The sequence below is a fragment of the Pristiophorus japonicus genome, chromosome 5 (assembly GCF_044704955.1).
Source record: "Pristiophorus japonicus isolate sPriJap1 chromosome 5, sPriJap1.hap1, whole genome shotgun sequence".
NCBI classification, from domain to species: Eukaryota; Metazoa; Chordata; class Chondrichthyes; family Pristiophoridae; genus Pristiophorus; species Pristiophorus japonicus.
In genome coordinates, this window is record NC_091981.1 from 5,401,823 (window position 1) to 5,414,749 (window position 12,927).

A 12,927-nucleotide genomic window follows, 5' to 3' on the forward strand; every position below is an offset into this window, starting at 1 on the left:
CCATTCGCCTTCCTGATTACCTGCTGCACCTGCAAACTAACTTTTTGGGATTCATGCACAAGGACCCCCAGGTCCCTCTGCACCGCAGCATGTTGTAATTTCTCCTCATTCAAATAATATTCCCTTTTACTGTTTTTTTTCCCGAGGTGGATGACCTCACATTTTCCGACATTGTATTCCATCTGCCAAACCTCAGCCCATTCGCTTAACCAATCTAAATCTCTTTGCAGCCTCTCTGTATCCTCTACACAACCCGTTTCCCACTAATCTTTGTGTCATCTGCAAATTTTGTTACACTACACTATGTCCCCTCTTCCAGGTCATCTATGTATATTGTAAACAGTTGTGGTCCCAGCACCGATCCCTGTGGCACACCACTAACCACCGATTTCCAACCCGAAAAGGACCCATTTATCCCGACTCTCTGCTTTCTGTTAGCCAACCAATTCACGATCCATGTTAATACATTTCCTCTGACTCCGCGTACCTTTATCTTCTGCAGTAACCTTTTGTGTGGCACCTTATCGAATGCCTTTTGGAAATCTAAATACACCACATCCATCGGGACACCTCTATCCACCATGCTCGTTATATCCTCAAAGAATTCCAGTAAATTAGTTAAACATGATTTCCCCTTCATGAATCCATGTTGCGTCTGCTTGATTGCACTATTCCTATCTAGATGTCCCGCTATTTCTTCCTTAATGTTAGCTCCAAGCATTTTCCTCACTACAGATGTTAAACTAACCAGCCTATAGTTACCTGTCTTTTGTCTGCCCCCTTTTTTAAACAGAGGCGTTATATTAGCTGCTTTCCAATCCGCTGTACCTCCCCAGAGTCCAGAGAATTTTGGTAGATTATAATGAATGCATCTGCTATAACTTCCGCCATTGCTTTTAATACCCTGGGATACATTTCATCAGGACCAGGGGACTTGTCTACCTTCAGTCCCATTAGCCTGTCCAGCACTACCCCCCGAGTGATAGTGATTGTGTCAAGGTCCTCCCTTCCCACATTCCTGTGACCAGCAATTTTTGGCATGGTTTTTGTGTCTTCCACTGTGAAGACCGAAGCAAAATAATTGTTTACACACTCGGCCATTTCCACATTTCCCATTATTAAATCCCCCTTCTCATCTTCTAAGGGACCAACATTTACTTTAGTCACTCTTTTCCGTTTTATATATCGGTAAAAGCTTTTACTATCTGTTTTTATGTTTTGCGCAAGTTTACTTTCGTAATCTATCTTTCCTTTCTTAATTGCTTTCTTATTCATTCTTTGCTGTCGTTTAAAATTTTCCCAATCGTCTAGTTTCTCACTAACCTTGGCCATCTTATATGCATTGGTTTTTAATTTGATACTTTCCTTTATTTCCTTGGTTATCCACGGCTGGTTATCCCTTCTCTTACCACCCTTCTTTTTCACTGGAATATATTTTTGTTGAGCACTATGAAAGAGCTCCTTAAAAGTCCTCTGTTTAGTCTGTGTTCCCAGTCTACTTTAGCCAACTCTGCCCTCATCCCACTGTAGTCCCCTTTGTTTAAGCATAGTACGCTCGTTTGAGACACTACTTCCTCACCCTCAATCTGTATTACAAATTCAACCATCAAGCAATGAGTGATCACTCATTCCGAGAGGATCTTTTACTAGGAGATCGTTTATTATTCCCGTCTCATTACACAGGACCAGATCTAAGATAGCTTGCTCCCTTGTAGGTTCTGTAACATACTGTTCTCAGAAACAATCCCGTATGCATTCTATGAATTCCTCATCAAGGCTACCCCGTGCGATTTGATTTGACCAATCGATATGTAGGTTAAAATCCCCCATGATTACTGCCGTTCTTTTTTCACATGACTCCATTATTCCCTTGATTATTGTCTGCCCTACCATGAAGTTATTATTTGAGGGCCTATAAACTACGCCCACCAGTGACTTTTCCCCCTTACTATCTCTAATCTCCACCCACAATGATTCAACATTTTGTTCATTAGAGCCAATATCATCTCTCACAACTGCCCTGATATCATCCTTTATTAACAGAGCTACCCCACCTCCTTTCCCTTGTCTATCTTTCCAAATTGTCAGATACCCCTGTATGTTTAATTCCCAGTCTTGGCCACCCTGCAACCACGTTTCTGTAATGGCCACCAAATCATACCCATTTGTAATGATTTGTGCCGTCAACTCATTTACTTTGTTTCGAATGTTGCGTGCGTTTAGGTAAAGTGTTTTAATACTAGTTTTTAAACCATGATTTTTAATTTTGACCCCTCCTGCAGCCCCTTTATATTCATACATATTGTCCCTTCCTATCACCTTGTGGTTTACACTTAGCCCAGTGCTACTCTGCTCTGTTGCCTCCTGCCTTTTGCATCCTTTCTTGGGGTTCTGTTCATCTGAGCTCTCACCCACTCTAACTAGCTCAGAGCCCTCTCCTGGGTCCCCATCCCCCTGCCAAGCTAGTTTAAAGCCCTCTCAACTGCACTATCAAAACCACCCGCGAGAACATTGGCCCCGTCTCTGTTGAGGTGTAACCTGTCCGACTTGTACAGATCCCACCTACCCCAGAAGCGGTCCCAATTGTTCAGGAAACTAAAGCCCTCCCTCCTACACCAATGCCCCAGTCACGTATTTATCTGACTAGCCTTCCTATTTCTACCCTCACTAGTACGTGGCACTGGCAGTAATCCCGAGATTACCACCTTTGAGGTCCTGGCTTTCAATCTTACTCCTAGCTCCCTAAACTCAGCTTTCAGGACCTCACCCCTCTTTCTACCGATGTCGTTGGTACCAATGTGGACCACAACCACTGGCTGTTCCCCTTCCCTCCCCAGAATGCCCTGCAGTCGCTCAGTGACATCATTGACCCTTGCACCAGGGAGGCAACACACCATCCTGATGTCACTTTTGCTGCCGCAGAAGCGCCTATCTGCTCCCCTAACTATTGAATCTCCTATCACTATAGCCCTTCCCGTCTTCCTCCCCCCACTGTGCAGCTGAGCCACCCCATGGTGCTGTGGACTTGACCCTGGCTGCACTCCCCAGAGGCATCACCGCCCTCGCCAGTAGTCAGAATAGAGTACCGGTTGGAGAGCGGGATAGCCTCAGGGGACTCCTGCACTACCTGCCTCGCCATACTCTTGTGTGTGACGGTCACCCATTCCCTATCCTCCTGTACCCTTTTAATCTGTGGGGTGACCAACGCCTGAAACGAGCTATCCACGTACCTCTCGTTCTCTCGGATGCTCCTCAGTGCCTCCAGTCCTCGCTCAATCTCCGAGACTCGTCGCTCGAGTTGGAGGAGCTGGAGACACTTCCTGCACATGTGGTCATCCCTGTTGCGGGAAGCATCCAGGAATTCTCACATGGCACAGGTGTTGCATTCCGTTTGAACGAGCTGCCCTGCCATCCCACTAGTTACCCTTAAATTACCCAGCAAAAATACTGACTCCTACTACACGCACTAAACAGCTATTTAGTAATTTATCCTCTTTATCTATTAGAACACAAAATCAAAGAGATATACTCACCAGCCGATCAGCCAACAACTTACCAGCTTGGCTGTGACGTCACTTTTTGATTTCTTGTCCCTCCTCCCCGCACTGCTCACTCACCGACTGCCGCTGGGCCTTTGTAGGCCCCAGACCCCGGACTGCCGCTGGGCCTTTGTAGGCCCCAGACCCCGGACTGCCGCTGGGCCTTTGTAGGCCCCAGACCCCGGACTGCCGCTGGGCCTTTGTAGGCCGCTGACCCTGGACTGCCGCTGGGCCTTTGTAGGCCGCTGAGCCCGGACTGCCGCTGGGCCTTTGTAGGCCGCTGATCCCGGACTGCCGCTGGGCCTTTGTCGGCCGCTGAGCCCGGACTGCTGCTGGGCCTTTGTAGGCCGCTGAGCCCGGACTGCCGCTGCTCTTCCCCGCACTCTGACGTCACCTCGCGATTTCGCACCCCTCTATCTTTGTCTGCAGCTGGTTGGGCTGGTCACGGGTTTGGGAGGTGCTGCTGAAGAAGCCTTGGCGAGTTGCTGCAGTGCATCTTGTAGATGGTGCACACTGCAGCCACGGTGCGCCGGTGGTGGAGGGAGTGAGTGTTGAAGGTGGTGGGTAGTGTGTCAATCAAGTGGGCTGCTTTGTCCTGGATGGTGTCGAGCTTCTCGAGTGTTGTTGGAGCTGCAACTCATCCAGGCAAGTGGAGAGTATTCCATCACACTCCTGCCTTGTGCCTTGTAGATGGTGGAAAGGCTTTGGGGAGTCAGGAGATGAGACACTCACTGCACAATACCCAGCCTCTGACCCGCTCTTGTGGCCACAGTATTTATGTGGCTGGTCCAGTGAAGTTTCTGGTCAATGGTGACCCCCCAGGATGTTGATGTTGGGGGATTCGGTGATGGTAATGCCGTTGAATGTCAAGGGGCGGTGGTTAGACTCTCGCTTGTTGGAGATGGTCATTGCCTGGCACTTGTGTGGTGCGAATGTTACTTGCCACTTATCAGCCCAAGCCTGAATGTTGTCCAGGTCTTGCTGCATGTGGGCACGGACTGCTTCATTATCTGAGGAATTGCGAATGACACTGAACACTGTGCAGTCATCAGTGAACATCCCCACTTCTGACCTTATGATGACGGGAAGGTCATTGATGAAGCAGCTGAAGATGGTTGGACCTAGGACACTGCCCCGAGGAACTCCTGCAGCGATATCCTGGGGCTGTGATGATTGGCCTCCAACCACAACCATCTTCCTTTGTGCTGGGTATGACTCCATCCAGTGGAGAGTTTTTCCCGATTCACATTGACTTCAGTTTTGCTCGGGCTCTTTGATGCCACACTCGATCAAATGCTGCCTTGATGTCAAGGGTAGTCGCACTCCTACATTATAACAGTGACAGCAAGTACTTCATTGGCTGTAAAGCGCTTTGAGACGTCCGGTGGTCATAAAAGGTGCTATATAAGGTCAAGTCTTTTTCTTTCTACCTTTCTTTCTGCCACACCAGACGAACAAGGCTGATGTGGAAGCTAAAATCATCATTGAATATTAGTAATATAATTCACCTGTACCTTACCGGGGAATTGTGGAATATCTGACCAATTTGAGTTGCTCCTTGTATGATCTTGGCCTTCAGATCATTAAACATCAGGATTTTCTCTCTCTTTGCCGCCTTGTGATCTTGCTATCCTTCATCTCCCATCTGTAAAAACTGACGAGCTCGCTCTCAATCCCTGTCAATGCTACTCTGAAGGCATCTGTTGGGAAGTGCTGTGGGATATGGTCCAGGGTGACCAGACCTCTGATTGAACTGTTCTGTTCTGCTCTGCATTTCCCATCAGTGGGCCAGCGAGATCAATAGCTCAGTGTGTGCAGAATTGCAGTGTGAACCTGTGTTCTTCCTTTGTGCAAAGCCCAGGTTAGATCACACCTGCAGTACTGAGACTGCTATTCTCTCTCTCTCTCTCTCTCTCTCTCTCTCTCTTTCTCTCTCTCTCTTTTTCTTTTTCTCTCTCTCTCTCTCTTTCTTTCTCTTTCTCTCTTTCTCTGTCTCTCTCTTTCTCTCTCTCTTTCTCTGTCTCTTGCACTCTCTGGCTCTCTCTCTCTCACTCGCTGGCTCTCTCGCTTTCTTTCTTTGATTTTGCTCTGTCTTTCGAAGATCACTAGTTGTGTGAGACATTATGCTACTGCAACACAATATGGTACATGTCAGCTACTGCCAGACATTGCAAAGGGAAAGAGGATTTGAATTTATACAGCATTTTTTATGTCCACCGGACATCCCAAAACGCCTTACAGCCAATGAAGTACTCTTTGAAGTGTAGCCACTGTAGTAATGCAGGAAAGGCATTTTGCAAGCTGGGTTCTACATTGGCACAGTTCTGATGGATGATGGAGGACACTGGGGCATGAGCCACTCACCTCAGAGCTTGGAGTAAAATGACAACCTGGGCCATATTTTTGGTAGTGTGTCTGGAACTCTGGGGACCAAAGGACCAATTAAATAACTTTTGCATTTTTCTGATGAGGTATCTAGTCGCACCTTGGGAGAAATGACACGATACTTTCTGTACTCAAAGCGTCGTTTATCCAGAAAGTTCCTTTTGCATCATTAATTAGATTTTTGTGAGTCAGTAGTTAATTAGTGCGCCTGTCCTCACCACCAGTGTCTCTCCCAAATTGAACAGATGCTTTTCAAAGATGCCATCTGCATGACCAGAAGTCACTATTTGTGGGTTTCTGAGTGAAAAACGTAATGCAGAGAACATTAACTGTTGATTGATTGAAAGTGTGGTGATAAGAACATAATAGGAGCAGGAGCCGGCCATACGGCCCCTCGAGCCTGCTCCGCCATTTAATAAGATCATGGTTGATCTGATCATGGACTCAGCTCCACTTCCCTGCCCGCTCCCCATAACCCCTTATTCCCTTATCGGTTAAGAAACTGTCTATCACTGTCTTAAATTTATTCAATGATCCAGTTTCCACAGCTCTCTGAGGTAGTGAATTCCACAGATTTACAACCCTCTGAGACAAGAAATTCCTCCTCGTCTCAGTTTTAAATGGGTGGCCCCTTATTCTAAGATCATGCCCCCTAGTTCTAGTCTCCCCCATCAGTGGAAACATCCTCTCTGCATCCACCTTGTCAAGCCCCCTCATAATCTTATACGTTTCAATAAGATCACCTCTCATTCTTCTGAATTCCAATGAGTAGAGGCCCAACCTACTCAACCTTTCCTCATAAGTCAACCCCCTCATCCCCGGAATCAACCGAGTGAACCTTCTGTGAACTGCCTCCAAAGCAAGTATATTGTTCAGTAAATATGGAAACCAAAACTGCATGCAGTATTCCAAATGATGATTAGTCTCACTAAGTCTGATGTGCTCAATTTTACCCGCCCCCCCCCCCAGTTATTGTCTTTACCCCACACTTTGTGTTGGACATACAGTTATGGACTGGTCAGCACCTGCCATGAGTTCCTGGTGTATTTTGTTTCACGAGCAAAGAAATCGAATCAATAGTTTGTGCTGAGAAAGAAAGACTTGCATTTCTATAGCGCCTTTCATGACCACCGGACGTCCCAAAGCGCTTTACAGCCAATGAAGTACTTCTTGCAATGTAGTCACTGTTGCAGTGTGGGACACTCAGCCAATTTGCGCACAGCAAGCTCCCACAAACAGCAATGTGATAATGACCAGATAATCTGTTTTAGTGATGTTGATTGAGGGATAAATATTGGCCCCAGGACACCGGGGATAACTCCCCTGCTCTTCTTCGAAATAGTGCCGCGGGATCTTTTACATCCACCTGAGAGAGCAGACAGGGCCTCGGTTTAACGTCTCATCCGAAAGACGGCACCTCCGACAGTGCAGCGCTCCCTCAGTACTGCCCCTCTGACAGTGTGGGGCTCCCTCAGTACTGCCCCTCCGACAGTGCGGCGCTCCCTCAGTACTGCCCCTCCGACAGTGCGGCGCTCCCTCAGCACTGCCCCTCCGACAGTGCAGCACTCCCTCAGCACTGCCCTTCCGACAGTGCGGCGCTCCCTCAGTACTGCCCCTCCGACAGTGCGGCGCTCCCTCAGCACTGCACTGGAATGTCGGCCTAGATTTTTGTGCTCAAGTCCCTGGAGTGGGACTTGAACAGTGACTACACTCCAAGAATACTTCATTGGCTGTAAAGCGCTTTGAGACGTCCGGTCATCATGAAAGGTGCTATATAAATGCAAGACAGTTCTTTCTTTGTCTGTCTCTCTCTCTCTCTCTCTCTTTCTCTTTCTTTCTCACTCTCTGTCTCTCTCTGTCTCTCGAGGTTCGATTGCTCTGCCTTACTGGATGGATTGGTGCCTAAAGTCTTGGGATGAATTTATTCGTTTTATTGCAGAATGCTGCACACAGTCGCAACTGTTAAATGAAAACTGTGGAATATAAATCATTTGTTTGAATTATTTGTTTGCTGAGCCATGCAGGTATCTTTCACTGCCACAGAATAAATAACTTTTGAGCCATCTGTTTTTTTTTGAAGCAAGCAAGGTGGTTAGTGTATTAATGATTCTGTGTGTAAAATGGGAAGGCAAGCAATTGTTGAAGTTATTAGTGTGCATCGTCTCAATAGTGAACAGATTTGGAAATATGCAACTTTCTGACTACAACAGAATCCAGTTATGTGTACATTCGTTAGCCGGTGCAAAGTCAGAAAGACTTGCGTTTCTATAGCGCCTTTCACGACCACCAGGCATCACAAAGCACTTTACAGCCAATGAAGTACTTTTGGAGTGTAGTCACTGTTGTAATGTGGGAAATGCAGCAGGCAACTTGCGCACAGCAAGCTCCCACACACAGCAACGTGACAATGACCAAATAATCTGTTTTAGTGATGTTGATTGAAGAATAAATATTGGCCCCTGCTCTTCGAAATAGTGCCATGGGATCTTTTACATCCACCTGAAAGAGAAGACAGAGCCTCGGTTTAATGTCTCATCCAAAAGACGGCACCTCCGACAGTGCAGCGCTCCCTCAGCACTGCCCCTCCGACAGTGCGGCGCTCCCTCAGCACTGCCCCTCCGACAGTGCGGCGCTCCCTCAGCACTGCCCCTCCGACAGTGCGGCGCTCACTCAGCACTGCCCCTCCGACAGTGCGGCGCTCCCTCAGCACTGCCCCTCCGACAGTGCGGCGCTCCCTCAGCACTGCCCCTCCGACAGTGCGGCGCTCCCTCAGCACTGCCCCTCCGACAGTGCGGCGCTCCCTCAGCACTGCCCCTCCGACAGTGCGGCGCTCCCTCAGCACTGCCCCTCCGACAGTGCGGCGCTCCCTCAGCACTGCCCCTCCGACAGTGCGGCGCTCCCTCAGCACTGCCCCTCCGACAGTGCGGCGCTCCCTCAGCACTGCCCCTCCGACAGTGCGGCACTCCCTCTAAACTGCCCCTCCAACAGTGCGGCACTCCCTCAGTACTGCCCCTCCGACAGTGCGGCGCTCCCTCAGTACTGCCCCTCCAACAGTGCAGCGCTCCCTCAGTACTGCCCCTCCAACAGTGCAGCACTCCCTCAGTACTGCCCCTCCGACAGTGCGGCGCTCCCTCAGTACTGCCCCTCCAACAGTGCAGCGCTCCCTCAGTACTGCCCCTCCGACAGTGCAGCGCTTCCTCAGTACTGCCCCTCCAACAGTGCAGCGCTCCCTCAGTACTGCCCCTCCGACAGTGCAGCGCTTCCTCAGTACTGCCCCTCCAACAGTGCAGCATTCCCTCAGCACTGCACTGGGAATGTCAGCCTAGATTTTTGTGCTCAAGTCCCTGGAGTAGGACTTGAACCCATAAACTTCTGACTCTGAGGCGAGGGTGCTGCTCACTGAGCCACAGGTGCAGGATTAATTGGACTATAAATTAATTTGCTGCTCATTTTTAAAAAAAAATTTGACCTCTGGCTTTTTTGTAATTTATATTCTTACAAGAAATAAGCAACAAATTGCATTTATATAGTGCTTTTAATGTAGAAAAACGCCCCAAAAACAGTGGTATAACCACTACTTTGACATTCAGTTTTGGACTGCTGAGTCCGTTCGCCAGAGTTGTCATAACATAAGAATCAGGAGCAGGAGTTGGCCATTCGGCCCCTCGAGCCTGCTCCACCATTCAATAAGATCACGGCTGATCTTCGACCTCAACTCCACTTTCCCACCCGATCCCCATATCCCTCGATTCCCCGAGAGTCCAAAAATCTATCGATCTCAGCCTTGAATATACTCAACGACTCAGCATTGTGGTCATTCACCAGATGCTCTGTGCACCTGTTTGCTCGTTTCCACACAATGTTTGTTTTTCGTCATAAAAGTCGAAGCAGGTTGCCATGATATAATGTGAAGTACCTTCGATTCTTGCTGTTCCCAGCAAAAACATTCGTTTTCCTAAGCATGCCCATATGTCTGATGATCTGAAGCGTGCAACTGTGTGCTTGTCATTACCGGGATAATGTACACATACATACATAGGCAGTCCCTTGAAATTGAGGAAGACTTGCTTCCACTCAAAGTGAGTTCTCAGGTGACTGAACAGTCCAATACGAGAACCACAGTCCCTGTCACAGGTGGGACAGACAGTGGTTGAGGGAAGGGGTGGGTGGGACAGGTTTGCCGCATGCTCCTTCCGCTGCCTGCGCTTGGTTTCTGCATGCTCTCGGCGATGAGACTCAAGGTGCTCAGCGCCCTCCCGGATGCACTTCCTCCACTTAGGGCGGTCTTTGGCCAGGGACTCCCAGGTGTCAGTGGGGATGTTGCACTTTATCAGGGAGGCTTTGAGGGTGTCCTTGAAACGTTTCCTCTGTCCACCTGGGGCTCTTTTGCTGTGAAAGAGTTCCGAGTAGAGCACTTGCTTTGGGAATCTCGTGTCGGGCATGTGAACAATGTGGCCCTGCCCAGCGGAGCTGGTCGAGTGTGGTCAGTGCTTCGATGCTGGGGATGTTGGCCTGGTCGAGGACGCTAATGTTGGTGCGTCTGTCCTCCCAGGGGATTTGTAGGATCTTGCGGAGACATCGTTGGTGGTATTTCTCCAGCGATTTGAGGTGTCGACTGTATACTCCCACCTTGCACATTGCAACAACTTACCAGCATTAAATTATTAAAGTGTTTATGCCAAAATTGGAGTAAATGGGAGCTGGCCAAACTTGCTTAAATGGCCAGAATTGGCGCGAGTGGCAGGTCATGCCCCCCAATGAGGTTTTTAAAAAAAACTAACCTAAAAAAATCGCAACTAACTGAGTTACACTGGCACGCAATCTTTGTGGAGACGTGGATATTTTAATTTAGGCCAAAAAAACTGCGCGCACCAAATAACCGGGGAGGGGGGAAATTGAGCCCCATGAAACTACTGGATTGTCGTAAAAGCCCATCTGGTTCACCAGCGTTTTTAGGGAAGGAAATCTGCCACCCTTACCCGGTCTGGCCGATATGTCACTCCAGGCCCACAGCAGTATTGTGGACTCTGAAATGGCTCAGCGAGCCACTCCGATGTTCACACACGGGACTGCAGCGGTTCAAGGCGGCGGCTCACCGCCTAATCGAGGGCAATTAGGGGCGGCCAATAAATGCTGGGCCCTTGCTGGCGAAACCCACATCCCGGGAACGAATAAGAAACATAGAAATTTACAGCGCAGAAGGAGGCCATTTCGGCCCATCGTGTCCGCGCCAATCGATAAAGAGCCGCACGGCCCTTTGTTAGCAGCCCCAAAAGAACATGTTAGAAATTTTCCCCAGGAATTGGTTCTGTTGTCGGTTTGGGAATGGTGCTATAGGTGGCTTAACACGTGAAGTCATGTTGGCTGATTGAGGTTTTTTTCCAATGGTTGTGATTTCTTTCTGTACCAGGTCAGCGACACCTCCTTACCCACTCATCAGGAAGACAATAAAAACCCGCCATTTCCAACGTACTTTGCCGATGGGAATGAGGAGCTGCCTGACGACCTGTTTGACGATGAGATGTTCCAGTTCACTGAGCCCTCGCTCGTGGCCTCCTGACGTGTGACGGCCTCTCGGTATTCTCATGCACAGCCCCTCGCACAACCCCGTCTCACGCTCGTTCCGTCCAGTGTGTCCGAGTATTGTCCCCGGAGCGAGAAGTCAAGTAAAGGTACAACCCATTCACCGGAGGGAAGAGCTACGATGGATTGAAAACACGCAACGGCTGATTTAAAAAAAGAAACTCAACATTATGTCGAGCCTATTTGTAGCACAAGCTTTGAGCGTGGACCGGTCTGATTTCAATGTCCCCCGGTTTTAAGCATCGTGAATCTCTTGCAGAAGGCTACGGGGAGGAACTCGGGAAAAGAAAAAACAAATAATGCTGCCAAAACTATGAATGTTTTATTCATTGTAACCCTGTTGTGTAACTGCAGAATTTGCAACTTTATTCCAAGTTCATTAAATAACATGGTGGAAGGAGAATATTCCTTTTAAAATAGACATAAGAACATAACATAAGAACATAAGAGATAGGAGCAGGAGTCGGCCATTCGGCCCCTCGAGCCTGCTCCGCCATTCAATAAGATCATGGCTGATCTGATCATGGACTCAGCTCCACTTCCCCGCCCGCTCCCCATAACCCTCGACTCCCTTATTGCTCAAAAATCTATCTCCGCCTTAAATATATTCAATGACCCAGCCTCCACAGCTCTCTGGGACAGAGAATTCCACAGATCTGCAACCCTCTGAGAGAAGAAATTCCTCCTCATCTCAGTTTTAAATGGGCGGCCCCTTATTCTGAGACTCTGTCCCCTAGTTTTAGTTTTGCCTATGAGTGAAAATATCCTCTCTGCATCCACCTTGTAGCCACCTCATTATCTTATAGCGGGGGAAGGAGACGTGTGGGATTGGGAACATTGTCAGAAAATATACACACAATAAAATATTTTGAGAAAATAATAACTTTCAATGTATTTTGGTCTTGAGTAGTTGGAAATATTTTTTTAAATTGCAGTATAATGGTGATTTGGTATATACCATTCAGTGCAGAAGTAACTCAGAAGTCAGGGAAATCTCTGGTTCCCTGGTCCTTGCTGAGTTATCTGATTTCACAGTACAGAAACTACAATTGACTTCAGGTGCACTGTAGAATGTGCAAAGCTGCGACAATTCATCGTTGCCATCATCATAAGCGGTCCCTCGAACGAGGATGACTTGCTTCTACAAGAGTTTACAGATGTTTTGGTGGAGGACCTGATGTTCCAGTCCTGAACGCCAATTGAAGGGGGTGGAAGATGCCTTTGCTTGGATTTTTTTTAAACGTGTGGTGACCGTTGCACATCAGCCACCACACGGGCTTGTTCCAGGGCCCCCCGCTCCAGCTCTTTTTATAGCCCCCACCTGCGGAGGTGTTCTCACACAGGTCGGGGTGGCCCATGATGTTCCAGGGCATTGGGAATAAATAATGCAACAATTACACCATGCACAGCAACACACCAT

General features: G+C 48.4%; 1 protein-coding gene across 4 annotated transcripts in view; it reads left to right on the forward strand.

Moving 5' to 3' along the window:
* Positions 1-12,410, forward strand: part of mrpl3 (mitochondrial ribosomal protein L3) — a 97,049-nt gene extending 84,639 nt beyond the window's left edge. The window contains exons 10-11 of one of the 4 annotated variants that reach the window (XR_011593195.1): positions 11,335-11,540; positions 11,623-12,408. Coding sequence is in view for 3 of the 4 variants with exons in the window: in XM_070879778.1 (XP_070735879.1) it covers positions 11,335-11,484 (150 nt within the window). In the remaining variant the exon portion in view is untranslated. Of the gene's footprint in view, positions 1-7,791; positions 7,893-11,334 lie in introns of those variants that run through there. The other 3 variants (XM_070879778.1, XM_070879777.1, XM_070879779.1) reach the window with 3 other exon arrangements.
* The last annotated feature ends 517 nt before the right edge of the window (positions 12,411-12,927 follow it).